The 20942-nt window shown below is 55.8% G+C and overlaps 2 protein-coding genes across 9 annotated transcripts; both read left to right on the top strand.

The window, feature by feature from the left end:
• Positions 1–954: 954 nt before the first annotated feature.
• Positions 955–14801, top strand: CCDC9 (coiled-coil domain containing 9). Of its 8 annotated transcripts, none has more exons than XR_009560098.2 (17): positions 955–1045; positions 2755–2828; positions 2983–3087; positions 4687–4788; positions 4972–5235; positions 6702–6785; positions 6874–7047; positions 7652–7833; positions 9501–9547; positions 9662–9794; positions 10216–10306; positions 10393–10852; positions 11190–11282; positions 11845–11939; positions 12334–12383; positions 12947–13450; positions 14472–14801. XR_009560098.2 is itself a non-coding variant. In XM_060289304.1 (17 exons), the coding sequence occupies exons 3-17, from the start codon at positions 2826–2828 to the stop codon at positions 13029–13031; spliced, it is 1968 nt and encodes a 655-aa protein (XP_060145287.1). In that variant the 5' UTR covers positions 1995–2078; positions 2438–2492; positions 2755–2825; the 3' UTR covers positions 13032–13113. The 8 variants fall into 8 exon arrangements, 7 of the variants coding, with proteins under 7 accessions (XP_060145285.1, XP_060145281.2, XP_069900347.1 ...); XM_060289304.1 differs by lacking the exons at positions 955–1045; positions 14472–14801 and adding exons at positions 1995–2078; positions 2438–2492 and having other exon boundaries at positions 12947–13113; XM_060289302.1 differs by lacking the exon at positions 14472–14801 and having other exon boundaries at positions 2983–3134; positions 12947–13113.
• On the top strand, positions 13914–14801 carry INAFM1 (InaF motif containing 1). Its single transcript, XM_030873795.2, has one exon. The coding sequence runs from the start codon at positions 14023–14025 to the stop codon at positions 14551–14553; it is 531 nt and encodes a 176-aa protein (XP_030729655.1). The 5' UTR covers positions 13914–14022; the 3' UTR covers positions 14554–14801.
• Positions 14802–20942: the final 6141 nt, after the last annotated feature.

Genomic DNA, 20942 nt, shown 5'->3' with positions numbered 1-20942 from the left:
TGTATGTGTAGAGAAGGTCTCTGAAAGGCTGTTAACCGTAACCACATAAGGGGCAAGGTACTCCCCCTTTTCATGCTTTAAATCACAAAATAAAATTATCAGCAACCTCAGGGAATCTGGTCTGCCCACTTATAAGTGTCATCACCTCCTGTAAGGGTGTTCCATAACATTTAGCATCACTTATAAAAACAGGTTAATTATGTCTAAGTTTTGATTAATGCACGTAACCCTCTGGACTCTGTAGCCAAATTCAGCAGGTCCTTCTCTGAGCGTCTTTCAGTTCCTAGAATGCACCAAGCTCACTCACCACAGGGCCTTTGCACCGGCTGTGTGCCCTCTGCCTGGACAGCCACCCCCTCTCACCCTCAGCCTCTCCCCAGTCCTTGTTGCAAGACATCGCCCACATTTCTGTTTTCTGTTATTTCACGTGTACTTGTGCCTTCCCTCACGAGGACAGGGATAGGGTCTGCCTTTTCATCACCTTAACACGCTTCACCCCCCCACCCCCCAGCACACAGCCTGTCACTCAACTCTGATTTAGAGGATGAAGAAACGATTCTTTCCGTTGAAAATTTTAAGCTCCCACAACTAACTGTAAGGTTTCATTGGCAGGAGGGTGGGGCATCCCCCATCCACCCCCAGCACAAGCTGGCAGGTCAGGCTTCCAGGAGTCATTGCCCAGTGCCTGGCATCTATTTATTGGAACCAGAAAAGAGGAGAAGCAGATAGAGGCCAGAGAGAGAGGATGGTGTCTTCTCTCCGTGGAAGAAGGTAATTCAGGCATAAAGCAGTAACACAAGCTTCCAGAACACCTTTGAACACTCTTGCGGACCGGCTCAACCCACTCCCTCCTTCACCCGGGGGGCGGGGGGGGGGGGCGCGGCGCCTTTAAGGCTCCCGGAAACGGCCGGCAAGACCGGAAGTGACCCGCTTTAGTGCACCTCTTCACGTGGTGCGGGGGGGAAGTGACGCGCGCGGCCCGGGAGCTGCGGACGCGGAGGCCGACGGAGCCGGAGTCGCGGACGCCGCGGGGTCTCCGGGACAGGTGACCGGGGGAGGGGGCCGGGAGCGCGCCCGGAGAGGGCGGGGCCTGACGCCCCACGTACAGGGAGCGGGTGCGGGCACGGGCGGGGTAGCGAGTAGCCCGCGGGGGCGGGGTCAGAGTACTCTGCGGGGGGCGGGGACTGGACGCCCACATGGGAAGCTGGAGGGGTACTGGAGGGGCGGGACGTCGGTGGGTGGGCAGGGCCGGGGTGGGCCGGGCTGAGGGCGAGTCCGGAGCGTGGGTGGGCAGCTGGGGGCGGGGCCGAAAAGTAGTGCTTGGGCTGGGAGCGGGGCCAAGTGTTACCCGGAGAGCTAGGGGCGGGGCCGGGACTCTGGCCGAAAACTCTGGGGGCGGGGCCAGAAAGTTTTGCCTGCCCTGGAAGTGGGTTCTTGAAGTCAGGGGCGGATCCAGGGGCTGACCCAGGGGCTGACCCGAGGGTGAGGGCGGGGCCAAAAAAGATGCCGGGGAGCTGGGGACGGGGCCAGAGTGCTGGCAGAGAATGCTGGGGGTGGAGCCAGAAAGTTTTGCGGGAGCCCGGGGCGCGGCCAGAGTGTGGTGAAGAAGCCGTTGATCCAGAACGTAGGGGTACCGGGGGGCGGGGTCAGATTTTGACTCGACTAGGCGGGGGCGGAGCCAGGGGGCGTGACCAGAAGGTTGGAAGGGCGAATTGGAGGCGGGGCCAGGGTGTGGCTGGCGAGCCGGGGGCGGGGCCGGTGTAATAACGCGAGAAGGAGGAGGCGGGTTTAGGCTGTTGCCTGGGGATCTAGAGGGCGGGGCCAGAGGATTGGCTGGGAAAGTCGGAAGCCGGGGGTGGGGGGATTAATGACGCGAGCATGTGGGCGGGGCCATAGGCTTGGCGGGAAAGGCGGGGCCAGAAAGTTTGCCCTGGCCCGGGGCGGGCCTGTGGCGTTCCTACCGGGTGGAGACTGAAGCTTTTACCTAGAAAGCCGCGGGCGGGCGGAGAAGTTTTGTCCGCGCTAGGGCGGGTACAGTTTCCCCTGGGACGTCAAGCCAGACCCAGGAAGTCTCTCCAGTGGGTACCGGGCCTGTTGGCGGAATCTTTGTGGGAGTGCGGGAAGGCAGCGGCACCTTTCTTAGGATGCTGCGGGTGGAGCTAGAACATTCCTGAGTGTAGGGGCAGCAAATAGGAGTGGGGTTCGAACTGTATTGACTGTGGGGTTATAAGACGTTTGTGAAACTCCTGGGAAAGAGGCATATGTAGACTGCTCACGGGGATGTGGGCGGCGCCGGAATGGGCACAGGGGGTTGGGCCTAGAACTTTCTTGTGCAGGTTGGGGCAGGGGCCCTACCTAAGCTCTCCTGGGATAGAGGCCCGGGTTTAAACTCCCAGCACAGAGGTGTGGAGACTGACATAGAATTTCCGTTTTGAAGGGAGCAGTATGGGATGTTTTCCTAAGTGGTGGGGCGGGACCAGAACTTTTCCAAGGTGGGTGTGATTACATTGTTTTTATGGGAAATGGGTGGGTCCAAAACGTTTCGGAGAGGACTGAGTCTAAACATTTCCAGGTAAGGGGCGGGCTAGCACTTCAAGAAGAAGGTGTGGGAGTGAGGGCTAACGTTACCTTGGAGTGCAGGTGTTTGTGTGCCCGCGTGCAGTGTGTGCGTTAGAGGAGGCCCCGTCATGGGAGAGGAGGAGACAGATTGGGTAGAGTCATTGGCCTTAGTCCTTCTGTTCCCTCTGACCTCAGGAACCCCGAGTGCTGTGTCCAGATTCTGCAGGGAAGGTTTGCTGGGACCCTGGTCCCATCCTGCCAGTGGAATGGTGAGAAGGAAAGTGGGGTCTCTGGGATCTGAGCTTTGGGGCAGGGGCCTTGGGAGGAGGGGACCCAGGTTCCTGACTCTCAGACACCAGATTGAATGGCACTGGGGTGGGTGTAGGTTTTCCTCACTGTCTCTGAACTGTCTACCCCTCTCAGTCGGCCACACTGGATCTGAAATCGAAGGAGGAGAAGGATGCTGAGCTAGATAAGAGGATCGAGGCTCTTCGGCGGAAGAATGAGGCCCTCATCCGGCGCTACCAGGTGCCCTAGCCCCGCCCTGGGAGACCCCATCCCCTCTCCTCCCCGCAGTGAGTTTCCGTCACCTCTCCCTTCCTTAAAACCTTTTCATGAGTTTTCATCACTCTCGGGATAAAAGCCAAAGGCCTTAGCCTGGGATCCCTTCTTTCATTCCATCATTCATTCATTCATTTGTTCACAAGTATTCTCCAGTGTCTTCACTGCACCAGGCCCACTGCTGAGTGGTGCTGGGGAAGCAGCAGTGATGGAGATGGCCCTGGTCCCCGGGCCTCACAGGCCAGTAGGGATCCAGCTGTGGCTTCAGTCAGTGATGACAGAGTGGGCAAGGCTGGGATGGAGGAGTTCAGGGTTCTGTGGGAGCCCAGAGGGGGCTCTTCACCCAGCCCGGGGGATACTAAGGGGGCTTCCTGGAGGAGGGGATTCTGAGACCTAAAAGGTGAGTAGACAATTAGTCAGTCGAAAAGGAAAGCATAACACGTTTTGCACAGAGGGAACAGTTTGCGCAAAAACTTGGAGCTTGAAGTGGGAGGGTCAGTTGGGGGATATTGACCTGGAGTGATCAGCTGGGGCCAGGCCATGCAGGGCCCAGAACACCAGCAGGCTAAGAGTTTGGACTTTTTCCTAAGGACACTGCGGAGCCCTGGAGGGCTCTGAGGGGGAGTGGGGCCAGATCAGAATGCCTTTTTAGGAAGACCCCTCTGGCTGCTGTGTGGTGGTGGGTGGGAGGAGGGGAGACAAGGAGGAAGCTGGGGCAGGGACTTCAGTGGGGGATGTGGAGAAGAGATGCCCGGCCTGGAACAGGGCTTTTGGGAGGGACTCAGTGACTGACGGGCCGTGGTGGAGTTAGAGAGGAGAGAGGGTCCAGGACGAGGCCCAGGTCCCTGTCACAGGTGACAGAGTAGGTGGTGGGGCTGTCCCTGAGATGGGATGAGGAGTGGGTTTCACTTATTCATTCTTCATGCGTTCGTTCATTTAAAACAAAAACAAAAACATACTGAGCCTCTGTTGTGTGCCAGGCAGTGTTCTAGGCTCAGGGTATACATCAGTGAACAAAACAGGCAGACGATTAGCAAAATACACATAACGCGGGGTAGTGATGGGGGAGGGGGAGGGGTGAGAGAATGGCAGGGGAGCTGGTCAGGGAAGGCCTTCCTGAGAAGAGGACTTTTGAGCGGAGACCTGAAGGAGGTGAGGGACTGGAGGATCTCTGGGGGAAGAGTGTTCCTGTGGGAGGGAACAGCGGGTGAAAAAGGCCCTGAGGCAGGTTTGAGCCTGGTAGGTTCCAGGAACAGTGAGGAAGTCAGAGTGAGGGGAGAGAGCGGGAGGTGAGTTCATGGTGGTAACGAGACCAGACTCTGTAGGGCCCTGTTGGCTGTGGGGAGGCCTTTGGCTCTGACTCAGAGAAGGGCACACAGGAGGGTTCTGAGCAGGGGAACAGCCTGGTGGAGTTTGAGGGAAGATGCTGAAGTGACCAGCTTTCTTGTCTAGAGCTCCAGAGAGAGGTCTGGGCTGGGGCAGACTTGGGAGAAGTTCAGGGGGCTGTGGGAATCCAGCTGGTACAGAGGACCCCTGACACTCCCTATCTCTGTTGTTTGCTCCTAGGAGATTGAGGAGGACCGTAAAAAAGCTGAACTCGAGGGAGTAGCGGTGACAGCTCCCCGGAAGGGCCGCTCAGTGGAGAAGGAGAATGTGGCAATGGAAATGGTGAGCTCCACGCCGGGGTGGGGACTCGTGAGTACAGGGTGGGGGGGAGGGTTGAGAACTAAAGGCCTTCCCAGCTGCCCCAGACCTGTGGGAGCCTTGATCCTGGCAGCTGCCCTCTGGGCCTGGGATGTCCCCGTCTCCCTGCCCCAGTGACTGTACTTTCCCCCCCTCCCCCCTTTCCAGGAGAAGAACCTGGGTCCCTCCCGGAGGTCTCCTGGGACCCCTCGGCCCCCAGGGGCCAGCAAGGGAGGCCGGATCCCCCCTCAGCATGGAGGCCGGGCAGGCATGGGCCGGGCAGGCATGGGCCGGGCATCCCGCAGCTGGGAAGACAGTCCCGGGGAGCAGCCTCGAGGAGGAGCTGGGGGCCGCGGCCGGAGGGGTCGGGCCAGGGGGTCCCCTCATCTCTCTGGAACTGGAGATGCCTCAGCTGCCGACCGCAAATCCAAGGTAGGAGCCGAGCAGGGGCTGGAGTCCTCTGGAGAGGCTCCACGTTGTCCTGTTTCTCTTTCTGTTCCTGCTTTCAAACTGATTGTCTCCTTCATCCATCTTTCTCTGCTTCTTTTTCGGCCCCTCTCTTCAGCTCTTTTTCATCTCTTCCCTCCCTCCCTCCCTCCCTCCCTCCCTCCCTCCGTCCCTCCTTCCCTCCTCCAGGCCAGTGCTTGTAGGTACTCTCCCTGTCTCTTTCTATCTCTCCTGTTTTGCTCTCTGTCTGCTGTGTGCTTGCCCACCCGCCTTTCCTTGCCCGTCTCTTTTTTCTCTTTCTGGTGCTGTCTGGTGGGCTCTGTCCAGTAGCACGTGCGCGCACGCTTTCTCTTGCATGTGTGCGTACGCACGTGCTCTCTCTGTGTCACTCCCCGGATTTGTTGGTGGGAAACAGTGATGTTCTTACTGTAACTGCTCCCAGTGCCCCACCACGCAGGTTAGCAGAATGGGAGGCTGTCTGGCATGGTGGCTGAGGGGTCAGCCTTCTTCTGTTAGTTCCCTGTCATTGGGCAGCTCACTTCTCCTCTGAGAACTTCCTGGTTCTCACTCTTAAACGGGAATGAAAATCAGGTTTAAAGGTTATTGTAAGCATCATGTGACATCAGACATTGAAACCCTCAGAGTAAGTGCTCAGTGAGTGTTATTTAAGGATGGTTATTATTTGTAGGTGCTAAGCTGTTGTAACTGAAAGACCCCAAAACGCCATGGCTTCAGTCAGATGGAAGTTCATTTCTCTCTTGTATGCTGAGTCCTGGAAATGCCACGTGCTCATCTCAAATTCTGTTACCTTGGAAGGAGAGGAGAATGGATTGTGGGGGTCACCTGGCCATGTGCCGAGTTATTACTGTGGCATTGTTACCGTGCCAGCCATAGTGTGCTGGGGTTCCCACCCCTCTCCCAGGTTCAGAGTTTTGCTAGAAAGATTCACAGCTAAGATTTATTACAGGGAAAGAATACAAAATAAAATCAGCAAAGGGAAAGAAGGGCCCATGGGCTGAAGTCTGGAGGATGCCAGGTGCCAGCTTCCAAGAGTCTTCGCCCAGTGGAGCCACATGGGCTGCACTTCATTCTTCCGGCATTGACAATACGTGTCAGAGGTCATCGACTGGGGACTCATTAGGGACCTAGTGCCCAGGCTTTTTATCCGGGGCTGGTCATATAGGTGCCCTCTGCCTAGTACACGCACAAATTCCAGACCCCAAACGGAAAGCAGGCGGTCAGCACACGCTGTATTTGCACAGACAATCGAGGTACGTTGAGCCCCTTTATCGGTTGACCGGGGACACACTGAGAGCCAATGCCCAGCTGCCAGCCAGGGGCTGCCATGCAGCAGGCCTAAGAAGAGAGCCTCAGAAGGTGACGGATGCTCGGGTTGAGTGGTTCTTTCTGACACCCTGTGTCTCTCTTTGTCCCCTCCCTCCCCCAACAAGGAGTGGGAGGAGCGGCGCAAGCAGAACATTGAGAAGATGAATGAAGAGATGGAGAAGATTGCAGAGTACGAGCGCAACCAGCGGGTCAGTGCCTCGGGCGCTCCCTGGCGGTGGGGCGGAGCCGCCGGGCCCCGGGAGCCCGCCAACACCCCCCACCTCCGTGTACCCGCAGGAAGGCGTGCTGGAGCCCAACCCAGTGCGGAACTTCCTGGACGACCCCCGGCGACGCAGCGGGCCCCTGGAGGAGCCTGAGCGGGACCGTCGGGAAGGCAGCCGCCGGCACGGGCGCAACTGGGGGGGCCCCGACTTCGAGCGGGTGCGTTGCGGCCTCGAGCAGGAGCGGCAGGTGCGTGCCGGCAGCCGGGGCTCCCGGGGCCACGACATTCCTTCCGGCAGCCAGTCTCTGGGTTCAGGGGTGGAGTGTGTGTGGAGGGCCGGATGCGGCGCAGGGGACACAGAGTAGGGAGAGGCAGCAGCCCTGCACTCAGGCTTCGCCCCCCCCCCCCCCGCCCCCGCCCAGTGATTGTCGGTTCTTGAGCCAGCACCACACTGTTTTCCTTCCGAAGCTTTCTGGTGTGTTTTGGCGATGTTCTCTCATTACTAACGTTAGTGATATTTACTGGGCCTCTGCCGGGGCCCGGCACTGTTTTGGGTGCTGGGACTAAATCAGTGACCATGTAATAAGATGTCAGGTAATGGCAAGTGTAGAGAAGAAAACTCCAGCCCAGCCGGGTCAGGGGACAGAGGAGAGAGGGATGCTACTAAGAGACAGAGACCTGGGATGGCCTCTCTGAGAAGGTGCCACATGGGCAGATGTGGCTTTGATCTTCTCCATGTGTGACCTTGAGCCGGTGGCTCTACCCCCTCCCCCCAGCTTAGAGGGCCTGGGGGAGGGGGTGTGGCGGGGGAGGGTTGTAGCTGGGTCCTGACTGCCTGTCTGCTGGGGGCAGGGCCGCCGGGCCGGCCTGGGTGGCGCTGGGGACATGACGCTCTCCATGACGGGCCGAGAGCGGTCCGAGTACCTGCGCTGGAAGCAGGAGCGGGAGAAGATCGACCAGGAGCGGCTGCAGCGGCACCGCAAGCCCACCGGCCAGTGGCGGAGGGAGTGGGATGCTGAGAAGACTGATGGCATGTGAGTCTCCACCCTGCCTCTTCTGTTTGGCTTCTCGACCTCGGCCCTGACTTCTGACTCTTTTGCCTGTCTCTGGTTTCTCACCCTGTGTATCAGTTAGCAGTTGCTAGGTGATGCTGCGTAACCACCACCAAATCTCAGGGACACATGAAAGCATTTCTTTCTCACGTGTTCACAGGTCTCCGGGTTGGGCTGATCCAGGCTGGACTTGAAGCTGTGGGTCTACCTGGGTGTGCCTTCCCTTCAGGCTCCCTGGGGACGTGCTGGCCGTGGCACTGGCAGATGTGCAGGAGGGAGAGTGGACACGCTTCCCTATTCTGATAGCCAGCAGACCCTGCATTGCTGTGGCAGGAACTTAAACTCTGCCCACTCTAGTGGGTGGTACTGCAGTGGCTACATGGCCAAGGGCACAGATGTGAATTCTCACACAGGGAGGGCATGAAGAGTTACTTATAGTGATTACACCTCTGCATCCTCCCTTCATCCCTCTAACCTGTTCCCCACCAACCCAAACTCCTTATCCCGGTGGCATTATTATCCTCAGGTCTGACTCTGTCCCCTTTTGGGTCCCAGGAAACATCCCGTTAGTCAAACTGAAAGCAAAGGCATCATCCACAGGAGCACTGACTTCCACAGCGAAGACAGAGAGGTTCTGGAAGAGCCGCCAACGGCAGTCTTAAGGTCAACAGCTGTAGTTTTTACATCATCCTGTATCCTCTGCCGTGGCGCTGGCTGAAGAAAGAGGATCTTGTCTGTGTGCCTGGCGGTCAGAGCATTTATTTTTGGATTGTGAGCTAAGCCTGTGCCAGCATGAGAAATGTTTTGCACAGATACGGTAGCTGATCTTTCTAAGGTGTAGACAGGTGGGGCTTTTGGGGAGATGTTCTCAGGCTTAAGACTGAGAAAGTAATTGTTTTCCTCTTATGTCCTCAGAGCAGCCAGCAGCAAGTCTCACTACTGCACATGTGCAATGATTTCATGAGCAAACGTTTATTGAGTCCCTCCTATGTGTCTTGGAAGGTTCTAGGTGATGGGGATATAGCCGTGAGGAAAATGCTTCTGTCTTCATGGAATTTAGAGTCCAGTGGGAAAGATGGGCAATGAATAGAGCTCATGTCAGATGCTGAAGATTAATGAAGCAGAGCGTGGAGAGGGTTGGAGGCTGCTGTTCTGGACTTAAATAATATATGTAATAATATGTGATTAGGAAGTTTAGGAAAGCCTCCAGACTGAGGGCTGAAGGAGGTTAGGGGGTGAGTCGCTGAGAGATCTGAGGAAGAGCAAAGGCCCTGAGGCAGGAGCTCCATGTGGTAGGAGAACTTGCTTAGCTGGGGAGGTGAGAGAGTGACAGGAAATGAGGCCGGACAGGGAGCTGGGGATCATGTACTTTCCAAATTTTTGTTCACGGGCGGGCAGGCTGTCAAATACTGAATTTTTTTCTTCTGTATTTGTCACTATGATGTCAAATTTGCCCCTTGCCTTTCACCTGGTCCTGTCCTCCTTTTAGTCAGTGACATTCCTCACCTCTGCCTGCTTCTGGTTGACCACCTTGCCGTCTGTGATCTTGATTTCTGACCCTGGCCCCCATCTCTCCCCCTAATCTCTTCCCACCCTCCTGTTCGCCCTGTGCCCCCAGCTGCCTGCTCACCCCCTTTCTCTTTCCCCAGGTTCAAGGATGGCCCAGCCGTGGCCCTGGAACCATCCCACCGCTATGGTGAGTGGGAGTCCTTGGCGGGGTGAGGCAGCTGGCTGGGCCGGGGCCAGGGGAGGGGTGGGCGTGGTTTGTGCCATGCCCTCCACCCCCAACTTCCCCTGGGTTCTGTTGCAGATGACCAGGCCTGGGCCCGGCCTCCCAAGCCCCCCACTTTCAGGGAATTCCTGTCCCAGCACAAAACTGAGGTCAGCCGTAGAAAGAGGAAGAGCGGCCGACCTCAGGCCAAGGCAGCCCCCCGTGCCTACAGGTGGGGGCACCCCTTCCCCTTGCATGTGCACCAGCGGGGCTGTGTGGCTCTACCCCTGGCCATTCTCTGGCTTGTGTGTGGGAGGGTGTGTCTGTCTGTCCTGTCTTGGCCCTGCCTGCCTCGGGCACTCGTCTCCCTGTGGGTCAGGAACTTGGTTTTGGGGGTGTTGGGGCCTGGCTCTCCACTTTGCCCTCATCTGTCCTCTCCTCCCCTCCCATCCGAGTCCTCTTCTGCCACTTGGCCCTCCTCCATCTGTCTGTCCCTGACGGACACGCCCACCATTTCCTCCTCCTGGGTGCTCCAGCGTGCCAGCTCCCCCCACCCAGCTGAATGTTGCAGCTCTGTCTCTGGGGGGGCGCTGGGGGTGGGGAGCCCTTCCTCTTTCCACCTGGGCTTCACCCCATTCCTCTGTTCCCTCCAGTGACCACGATGACCGCTGGGAGACGCAGGAGGCAGTGTCCGCAGCCCCTGAGCCCACACAGCCCTCTACCCCTGAGGAGGCGCCCATGCAGGTAGGGTGGCGTGTCATCTCTGGCAGGTGGTGTGAGAATGCCCAGGGCCCACACCCTCTCCCCGACCTGCCTTGTGTTTCTCACAGCCGCCCGAGAGCCCGGCCCCTGCCCATCAGCCTCCTGAGGACGAGGACGAGGGTGAGGAGGGCGAGGGCCAGGAGGGCGAGGGTGACGACGGGGAGGCCGAGGAGTGGGAAGACATGAGTGAGGATGCGGAGGAGGAAGCGGTCGAGGAAGAAGAAGAGGCTGATGAGGAGGGAGAAGAACCAGCCCGGGACCACCGGCCCCACGAGCCTGAGCCCAGCGGGAGCCCCAGCGGGAGCCCCAGCGGAAGCCCCAGCGGGAGCCCCAGCGGGAGCCCCAGCGGGGAACGTGGCGACGAAGAGCCCGCCAGGCCGGAGGAGCCCCTGCCACTCCCCCAGGCCCCTGCCACGCCTTCCAGCCCCTTCTCGCCCACCGGGGGCCACCAGCCTGTGTCCGACTGGGGTGAAGAGATGGAGCTGAATTCTCCCCGGACCGCCCATCCGGCTGACGCCCTCTCTCCGGGTGAGGCCTGGCCTTTCGGAAATGCATGAAGCTGGCTGCTTGTGTGTGTGCTTGAGGGGTACATGGGGGACCCTCAGGCTCAGCCCCAGGACCCCGTGTGTCCCACCGCCCTGGTGGCTAGGGAGGATGGGCCATGCCTGCCTCTGGAATGCCCACCCCCAGATCCTGCCCTTCTGCGAGCTATTCAGAGTGTCCTCCCCAATAAAGAGTTCACTTTCTCCAATGACCCTCCCCACGTGTGTCCTTGAACCCCCCTCTCACTCCCCAAGGGCCTTCTGTCTTGGGTGGGGGGATACTTGGAGGGGAAGGGGCTTGACTGGGCCTCCTCCTCCTCCAGGAGGAGACCAGCCAGCCCCTGCCTCCTTGAAGAGTGGGCCCAGCCTCCCAAGAACCCAGAAAGCTGAAGAGGAGGGGTCTGAGACAGCTCCAGGTGGGGGAGCGGCTGTGCGGTGGCCTTCTTCCTTCCGCTTCCTCTTGGGTTGAGGGGAAGAGGGTTTGGGGGGAGTAGAACGGGGTGGAGTGGGTCTCCACCATGGGTGTGGGGAGCAGCTGGACGGGGGTGGGATTACGCTGCTGGGAAAGGTGGGCGTGAAGGGGGTGGGGCTAAAGGAAGGACTTCCCACGGGTCGAGCCGCTAGGAACTGAGTGTGTATGGGGTTTGCGGGTGAGAAGGTGGAGCCAGGATGGGATTAGGATTTAGAGGCCCATCCCAGGGGTTCTGGAAAGTAATCTAAAAATAAGGGGGTGGGCTAGGTTCAGGGGGAGGAGCTAAGGGCAGGATTAGAAATTTAAGTAGGTCATAAATAAGAATGGGGAGGGGCAGAGTAATAGATTTAGCTGTGGGCGGGATTAGAGTTTTGAGGTGTAAATTAGTAAATTGGGGTAAATTAGAATAGAAATAGGTAAGATAGTGGGGTAAAAAAATTGGGGTAAAATAGAATGTTGGGGCCAGCGGACCTGGAGCCAGAGGCCAACCCTATCTCCACCTCCAGCAGGTGGAAGCCAGATTGTGAACCACGGACCTCCCCCAGGAGTGGGATTAGGATTTCGAGGCAGAGCCAAGGAAGGTCTGGTTAGGACTCAGGAGGTGGGCAAGGGAAGTGAAGGGTAGGTCCTGTAGGGCAGGCGTGATAGAGGTTGGCTTAGGCCCGTGGTGGGGTGGGCCCGCGATCCGAGAGGACGGAGTTTATGGTGGTGGCTGAGGCCGGGGTGCCCAAGCGCTTTGCCTTTGGGTCACGTGACTGCGATCTCGTTATATCAGATTATGTATTCGATTGTAAACAGGGTACTGCTGGGGTGGGTGTTGCTGCGTGGGTCCACTCCGAGGATTAAAGGAGTCTGAGACTCGTAAACCGCTTAACGCGGGGTGGGCGGCAGCCAGGCTCAGTGGGGCAGAGGGGCGGGGCTAGAGCGTCCCGGGTCCGGCGGTAGGGGTGCAGGGGTTACTGCTGCCCTCCAGTGACCACCCCTTCTCTTTCCAGAGGCGGACCCTGAGGGCCAGGAGACGGCGGAGATCACCGACTTCCAGAGGGTGCGTTTCTGCAAAGTGGTGGCGGCCGCTTCGCCACCGGGGGCCGCCCGCTGACCGCGCCCGCTGACAGTGCCCTCTGCGCTCTGCACTAACCTCCTGCCGCCTCGCTCCTCTGTCCTCTGCTTCCGCCACACTCCAGTCAGGAGAGGGTTAAATGTAAGGGGGGAGGAGCCAGGGATAGTGAACCGGGTTGGGCCAGGGCAGTAGTCCCGTCTCACAAATGGGGGGCGCTGTGGCACCGGGGTGGCTGAGACGTCCCCGAGTTACCGCCTTATGGAGGCCATGGGGGTCTAGGTGCCAGTTCCCGGGCCGTTTTCCGCTTCCAGGAGCTTACATCTGGGGCATGGCGAATAGCCGGTGACTCCTGAAGGACTTGATTTCCTCGGCCGCCAGCCCGGTCCCTATTAAACGCAGTGCTTCCGCTAACCTTTGAACTGTGTTGCTGGCGGGGGCAGGCTGGGTTGCTGAGCTTGGCGGGCTTTTTCGTGGCGGAAGAGGCGGGAGGAAGGGGGTCTTTCTTCCTCCACCCCCCCTGATACGTCTTCCCTCCCCCCCTCCCACAGGCCTCCCCGAATTCCTGAAGACGCTGCTGGGAGGGGACTGAAGCTTCCCCGCCTTGATGGGGAGGGGGAGGCAGGAGGGGCTTAGTCTGGATCTCCGGGCTCTGCTCTCTCGTCCCCGGAGCCCACTCTGGACCCCATGGTTTTAGAGAGGGAGAAATTGAGGGTGGTGGGGGAGGAGATGGGGGAGGGGGCGTGATTGGTGTGTGGGGCGGATCTGGAGCTTTGGGTTGTGAGCTTAGACCTCAGGACACAAAGTATGGAGAAGGAGGCACGTCCCGTGAGGGGGCGTGGTTAGGGTGACTGGGTGGGGCCAGAATTCTGGTGTATGGAGTTAAACCATGGGACGGAGGATGTTAGGATGTGGGATGGAACCACGAGAGCAGGTTTAGATGGGAATCCGTTATGCCGGTGTGGGGCGCAGCCAGCGGCGGAGGGCGTGGTTTAGAATGGGGTGCGCAAACTAGTGGAGAAAGGAGGTGGAGCCTGGACCGAAGATGGGTGAAGGTAAGGGGAGAAGAGGGTGGGATCGAAAGTTGGAGTAGAGTTTAGCTTGGAGAAACGCAAGTTACAACTGGGGCGGGACTGCGGCTAAGGAAGGGCGGGACTTAAAAGGCCTGAGCTTGGCAAGGGAGTGGTGGAGCTAGATGCCTGGAAGGAGTCCGAGTTCCGAAAGGGGACGGGGTTAGGGCGCAGGGAGGAGGACAGAAAAGGGAGAGCGGAGCTAAGCGCCGGTACAGGTATAACATCTGCCTGGCCAGCCTGGCGGGTGTCGGCTGAGCCGAGACTTAACGTTTGAGAAAAATCGAGGTATTGCGTGCTTGGGGCGGGCCCAGAGCCAGGTGGGGGCGGGGTCAGACGCTGTGATTAAGCCTTAGGTTGATGATGGTTGGCCGGAGGCTGAGGAGGGGGCGGGCTTACGACGCGGAGGAAGCCCGCCCGCGCGGGGGCGTGACCACGCTGGCGGGGGCGGGGTTGGACGAGGGAGTGTTAGAGCGCGAAGGCGGTCCTCCGGAGGGGGCGGGCCCAAGGGGCGGGTCCTGTGTGGGCTGTGGCGCTGGGCCGAGTGGGCTGCGGGGATGCGGGGCACGAGCTGCGTGGGTGGCGGCGGCGAGAGCCCGGGTGGCGCGGGGCTGAGCGAAGGCCCGCGGGGCCGCTGGCTGCGCCTGGCTCCTGTCTGCGCCTACTTTCTCTGCGTGTCGTTGGCTGCCGTGCTGCTCGCTGTCTATTACGGTCTCATCTGGGTTCCCACGCGGCCCCCTGCGGCCCCAGCCGGCCCGCCGCCCAGCGCGCAGTCCTCTCCCTGCGGCGCCCGCGCGGGTGCTCTTCCTGCCTCGGTGCCCGCTGCTGCGTCGGTCTCTTGTCTCCTGGGAGCCCCTGGCGGGCCGCGACCCCACCTCGAGCTGCCGCACAGCCGCCGCCGCCGCCGCCACAGCGACCCCAGCCGCCGCCCGAGCCGCCAGACGCCGGGGGAGACGCCGGAGGCCGCGGGGGGCGAGGACCCGGGTAACCCTCCTTTTCACCCAAGATGGACCGCCGGCCCTCGAGAGCCCGGCGCCCCCGCCGCGGATGCGCCGTTCCCGGATTGGGGTCTGGCTCCCTCTTCATGACATCGTGTAGCGTCTCCGGAGCCGTCATCCTGAAGAATGGGGGGCGAAGAGGGTCTGGCTCTGGGCCTCGCCCCTCGCAGCTTCTCCGCCGTCAGGCCGGTCCTCCACCATCTGGCCGACCGCAAACTGATCTTTGCCTCCTGACCCTCCCTCTTTAGGGTTCTGAGTACAGAGTCTTCAGCCCGCCCCCCTTCTCCCTGAATCTCCGTATCCATCTTCCACATGCAATAAACTCAGCCCCAGCTGCCTCGTGCTGTGTTTGTCGTGTTGTCTACAGAGGTGCCGCCCCTCTCAAGTTTGTGAGGGCAAGTCCTTCCTGGCATCTGATCTTCGTTTCTCTCCCTAGGTGGGCTGTGTGGGTTCTCCCCTTCCCTCGGGGGGCCCTTTTCTTCTTCCATTGGTATCATGTATTTTCTGGGTTGGGGTGAGGAGAAGAGGCTTGTCGGCAACAGGGTAGTTGAAGGTCAGGCAGTGTGAAGGACTTTGCAGTTTTTTGCATGCTTGGGGCAGAAGTCAAGTTCCTCTGGAGGGGAGCAAAGGGTCCGGCCTCCTGTTACAGCACAGGAGATGAGAGATGGGATGATATCAGCAAGAGCTGGGTTTCTGGGAGCTGTGATTCGTATAATTATAATGTCGGGGACAGAGGCTAAGTCATCTGGAGATGTAAGGGTGCTGCTGGGAGAGAATGAGGCCTTCTTCCTGGAATCTGAGAGATGAGCATGGACGGGTGGTGGTAGAGCTTCTCTGCCCCTCTGGAAATCACAGAGGAAGTTATCAAAGCACGCTGCTGCCTTTGAAGATTAGTACAACCTCTCTGGTCTGCAATGCTGCTTGCAAACCAAGGTAGAGAAACTCCAGTCCTGCTAAAAGAGTCAGAGGTGGTCGAGTCCATTTTCCCATCCCGACTACTAAGGCCTAGCTCTGGGCAGGGCGTAGGACCCTACAAGCAGGAAGTGGTTTCCTGTCCAACTACCTCCCTTGAACCGGAGACTTCCCCAGGATGGTGAAGCTGAGCCTCTTTCCTAGACTGGGACATCTGTGGATATGTACCTGGCTAGGAATGTCAATCCGTTGACCTCCTCTGCTTCCTCTACCCCTCCAGCACCATTTCCCAGAGGGTGTCTCCAGAGTGAATGGGACTCAGGCAGCCAGCACCTTTTTCCAGTTAGCGTAGATGGTGGTTAGGGGCACTGACCTTGGGCCAAGACACCCAGTTTCAAATCCTAGCTCTTCCTCTCACTAGCTGTGTGACTTTGGGCCGGTAACTCAACCTCTTTGGTCCTGTAAAATGAAGATGATCATAGTATTTATCTCATGAAGTTTTCTCTGAGGATTAAAGAAGCTGGTGATTTGAAGCCCACAGAACAGTATATGTTCTTTCTCTCCACCCACCTCTGTCCCTTGGGGTTTTAAAAACCATAGCTTGGATCTCAAGGAATATCCAGTCAGCCCAGAGCCCTGGACACCAGCCAATGGTGAGTTAGAGGGAGGGACTCCATCTCTGTTCCCACTGGCCCCCTTCTCTCTAGTTCTCAACTCACTTCTCCCAACCCGTTTTCCTGCTCTCTTGGTTTCTCGTCTGTGTGTCTCCCTCACCACTGTCTCCTCTTCCCCTTTTCTCTTTGTCTCTCAATTTTTGTGTGTCTCTGTCTGATGTCTGTCAATATTATCTCTGTTTCTATCCCTCACTCTGTTCTGACTCGCTCGCCTCAGCTCTCTCTCTATTTCATCCCGCTTCCTCACCTTTCTCCCCCCCATCTTGATCCAACCCCTGCTTCTCATTTTTCCCGTAGTTCAGCCTCCCTCACTCCCCTGTCTCCTCACCCCCCTCTTTTGTGTGTTTCTCTTCCCTTCTCTCTTCCTGTTTTTCGCAGGCTCTCTTTTGGTCGCTGTCTCTTGATCTTTCATTTAACAAATATTTATGCAGCACTTACTATGTGCCAGGCCTTACTTTAAGCACTGAGGACACAGCAGGGAACAAAACAGGCAGAAATTTCTGCTCTCAATGGAGCTGACATATCAGTGAAGAGACAGACAAGAAATATAGATGAATAACTTAAGTATATGTTATTACTATCAGGTAGTAATAAGCACAAAGGAGAAAAATAATCAGGGCATAGGGGATAGGGAGTGATGAAGTTGCTGGTTACTGGCTAGAAGCCTAAGAGAAGTGAGGGCAGGACATGCAGATCTTGGGAGAAGAGTGCTCCAGGAATCAGGAACAGCAAGTGCAAAGGCCCTGAGGCTGAAGGTGCTTGGCTTGTTCAAGGAACAGCAAAGAGGTCAGTGTGGCTGGAGCAGAGTGAATGAGAGGGAGGGCAGGAGAAGGTTGGGGGAGAGAGAATGGGGGTAATTTGTGCAGGGCCCCATGGGACAGGGTGAGGACTTTTACTTTGATTGAGGTGGGGAAGTGGGAGGCTTCTGAGCCCGACATAGGTGTTAACAGGACCCTCCGACTGCCACGTGGGGAATGAACTGCAGGGAACGGGGGTGCAAGCTGGGAGCCCAGTAAGGAGACTACAGCCGTGATTCAGGTGACGGACGATAGCGGCTAGACCAGGGTGGTGATGGAGAGGCAAGGAGAGGTGGGTGGTCAAATTTGTGTGTATGAAATACCCATGGCATATAAGTTACTATTTTAACCATTCTGAAGTGGACAGTCACCACCATCCATCAGTCTGACAGCTGTGAAAGGAGAGAGGGAAAGAAGGACTGGGTCAGAGGAGCCTTTGGCTGTACGTCTGTGGGGTGGGGGTGGGGTGTGTGTGTCTCTGGGGCGGTCTTTGAGCAAAGGTTGCCCATCAGAGGACTCCTGGGTGGGGCTGCAGTGGGCTGGCACTAGTACCCACTGTGTTCTCATTGGGAGCTGCCCAAGGGAGGCGCGGCCTTGGCACCAATGAGGTGGAGCTGTCAGACAGCTGTGCTGTTAGCAGCAGGATCTCTTAGAGGGAGATCTGAGCAGCGCCATTCCATGGCCACCACAGGGATCTAACTGTTTCTAGTTCTTTCTGGCCTCATCCCCAGGCGGCTTCACCTGGTGCCCACAGATCCAGGAACCTGTGAGCCCCTCATTCCCATCCTAAAGAGAGAGGGAGGCCTAGTTCCCTACTGATGAGCCAAAAGGCTTGTCTTCAGTCTGATTGGATCAGCTTGGGTCACATGACAACCCCGGAACCAATGCCTGTGCCAGGAGGGTTAGACCAATCAGGACCTACTGCTGGATCTGGCCAAAGCCGGCAGACTTGACAAATCCTCAGCCAAACTGCAAGGACTGGGGCTACCAGGAGGGGGCGCTAAAGAGTCGCAGTCCTCCAGGATCCTGCCGTTCTCCCCCACGTCCAAGTTGAAGTCGAAAATTTACAACAATCAGAGCAGGAGTATGGGTAGATGACGTGTGAAAGGCCTGCCGATAGAATCCCCTATCCCTTATCCGTAATTCCGAATTCCAAAAAGCTCTGACAACCAAAAAAAGAGTTTCTTCAGGGGGTCATTTTGGCCCAGTCTCACATGGCGGCAAGTCAGCTAATATGCGTTCTTAACACTATTTATCTCCGTTGGTGTGAATTTTCACACATTTTGCTGCAAATATATTAACATGTCTGATGGAGCAGGGTCTGCTTCAATCCCCTGGGAGCATTACATAATATATGGCATTCGCTCAGAATTACCTTTCTAAAATTGGAACAGTTCTGAGTTCTGAAACGCATCTGTCCCCAAAGACTTCAGCTAAGGGATTGTGGACCTCTAATTGGGCACGCTGCCAAACCTAGATTCATCTTAATTATTTGTTCAACATTTATTTAATGGCTTTGGGAAGAAACTCATTTTCCATTACGATCTTTTTTTAAAAATAGAGAATGAGTTCATTTACTAAATCCCTTTTGTTAACGATATGCTATTTTAGTGTGTGTGTGTCTGTGCATGTGAAAGTGTGTCTGTGTATGACTATGTGAGTGTGTCCATGTGTGAAGCTGTGTCTGTATGTGTGTGAAAGTATTTCTGTGTGTGTACATATGGGGGTCTGTGGAGAGATGGTGTGTGTGAGTGTGTGTTTGATCTTGTCTGCGTGTCTGTGCCCGTGTGTGTTTGTGAGCATCTAGTTATGTCTGTATGTAATTTTGTGTGTGTGCATGTGACCGTGGATCTCCGTGTGAATGTCTGTGTGTATGTGTGTGAATGTGCAGGAGAGGAGACATGGTTCACGGTTTAAAGTTAATATGCTGAAATAAAATCCTCATTTCTCGCGACCATCTCTGCTTCTGTCTTAGAATTTCAGCGAACTCCACAAAACGACTCAAATTTTGCGCTGTCAAGCAATACCTTATACTTCCACTAGAGGTCGCCTGTCCACCTGGGCCAGAAGAAACTAATTCCTGGGAGTTTGTAGATCCTTGCAGAGAAGTGCCAGGGACAGCTAGCTCAGGCTTGCCTCAGCTGCACATAGAGCAGCAGTTCTCAAACTTACTGGTCTCAGGATTCTTTTACACCCTTAAAAATTCTTGAGAACCCAAAGAGTTTTTTTGTATGTGTGTTATATTTATCGATATTTAAGCATTAAGGGGCTTCCCTGGTGGTCCAGTGCGTAAGACTCTGCGCTCCCAATGCAGGGGGCCAGGGTCCGATCCCTGGTCGGGGAACTAGAGCCTGCATGCGTGCTGCAACTAAAAGCCCGCATGCCTCAGTGAAGATCCCGCATGTCGCAACTAAGACCTGACACAGCCTAAATAAATATTTTAAAAATATATATTTAAGTATTAAGATGGAGAAGTTAAAAATTATTTAGTAAGTCATTTAAAAATAACCATGATAAATCCATTGCGTTTCTGCAACGGTTTTATTGTGGTAAAATGTACATAACATAAAATTTACCATTTTAACCATTTTTAAACATACAGTTGAGGGCTTCCCTCGTGGCGCAGTGGTTAAGAATCCGCCTGCCAATGCAGGGGATATGGGTTCGAGTCCTGGTCCAGGAAGATCCCACATGCCCTGGAGCAACTAAGCCTGTGAGCCACAACTACTGAGCCCACATGCTGCAACTACTGAAGCCCGCGCGCATAGAGCCCATGCTCCACAACAAGAGAAACCACTGCAATGAGAAGCCCGCGCACCACAACGAAGAGGAGCCCCCGCTCCCCGCAACTAGAGAAAGCCCGCACGCAGCAACGAAGACCCAACGCAACCAAAAATAAATAAATAATTTTTAAAAAATGTATACAGTTCAGAGGCATTACGTAAATTCACATTGTGTGCAACCATTATGATCACTCATTTCCAGCATTTCTTTTTATCTTCCCAAACTGAAACTCTACTCACTAAACAATAATTCCTCATCACCCCCACACCAGGTAATCTCTATTCTACTTTAGGTCTCTATGAATTTGCCTATTCTATGTACCTCATGTAAATGGAATCATACAGCATTTGTTCTTTTGTGCCTGTCTCATTTCACTTAGCATCATGTTTTCAAAGTTTATTCATGTTGTAGCATGTGTCAGAATTTCCTTCCTTTTTAAGATTGAGTAATATTTCATTGCACACAGATACCCCATTTTGTTTATTCATGTGTTGATGGACATTTTGAAACATTGCATTTAAACATAAATAACATTTTAAATGAGAAATGCTATATTTTCCAAAATAAAAAAAATTTAATGAGAAGAATGGCATTATTTTACATTTCTGAGAATAAGTAATGTCCAGTTCAAGAGAAGACAACTGGATTTTCAGAGTTGCTTTTTCACTTGATCTGTTGCAATATCACAAGTCATCTGGCCTCTGGAAAATTCTGGGTGAAGTCCAGCCAAGCCATGGGAAATCCTGAGAGTGGGCTTTTCCAGCCTGTTAACCGCCAACCACACCACCCTGAAACTTATGTGGTTGTAAAACCGCCTTTAGCCTTCCATGTCATCTGCATTTAACATCTGGTCCGGGTACAATTACTTATGATTTTGCCAGTATCATCTTGCTATGTGGTCCATGGATCGTAAATAAAATAAAAATAATCTGGTGGTCATACAGTCACACTGCAACTACGTAATGATGATGAGTCTGTGGATATACTGCTGGTAATGTATCAATTCACTATAGTTGGGTAACAAACAATCAAAACCTGTGTGTGATGTACACATATTGTAACCAAAAGTGTGGTCCAGCTGCTCACAGCTCAAAAGCCAATAAAGAGGCAAGGTTGGTGGCAAGGAAAGTTTTCTTTACTTTGGTTGCCAGCAACCAGTGGTGGGGCGGGGAGGGTGGACACATGTTCAAAGGCTGACTTTCCCCCCGCCCCGACAATCAGGAGGCAAGAGCTTTTATAGACAGAGGGAGGGGGCTCCATGCAGAAACAAAACAATCCGCTCTGACAGTCGTCTTGAAATTGGTCATCAGTG

The sequence above is a fragment of the Globicephala melas genome, chromosome 19, assembly GCF_963455315.2.
Source record: "Globicephala melas chromosome 19, mGloMel1.2, whole genome shotgun sequence".
NCBI classification, from domain to species: Eukaryota; Metazoa; Chordata; class Mammalia; order Artiodactyla; family Delphinidae; genus Globicephala; species Globicephala melas.
Note: the sequence above shows the minus strand (reverse complement) of the source record. Positions and strands in the feature narration are given on the sequence as shown.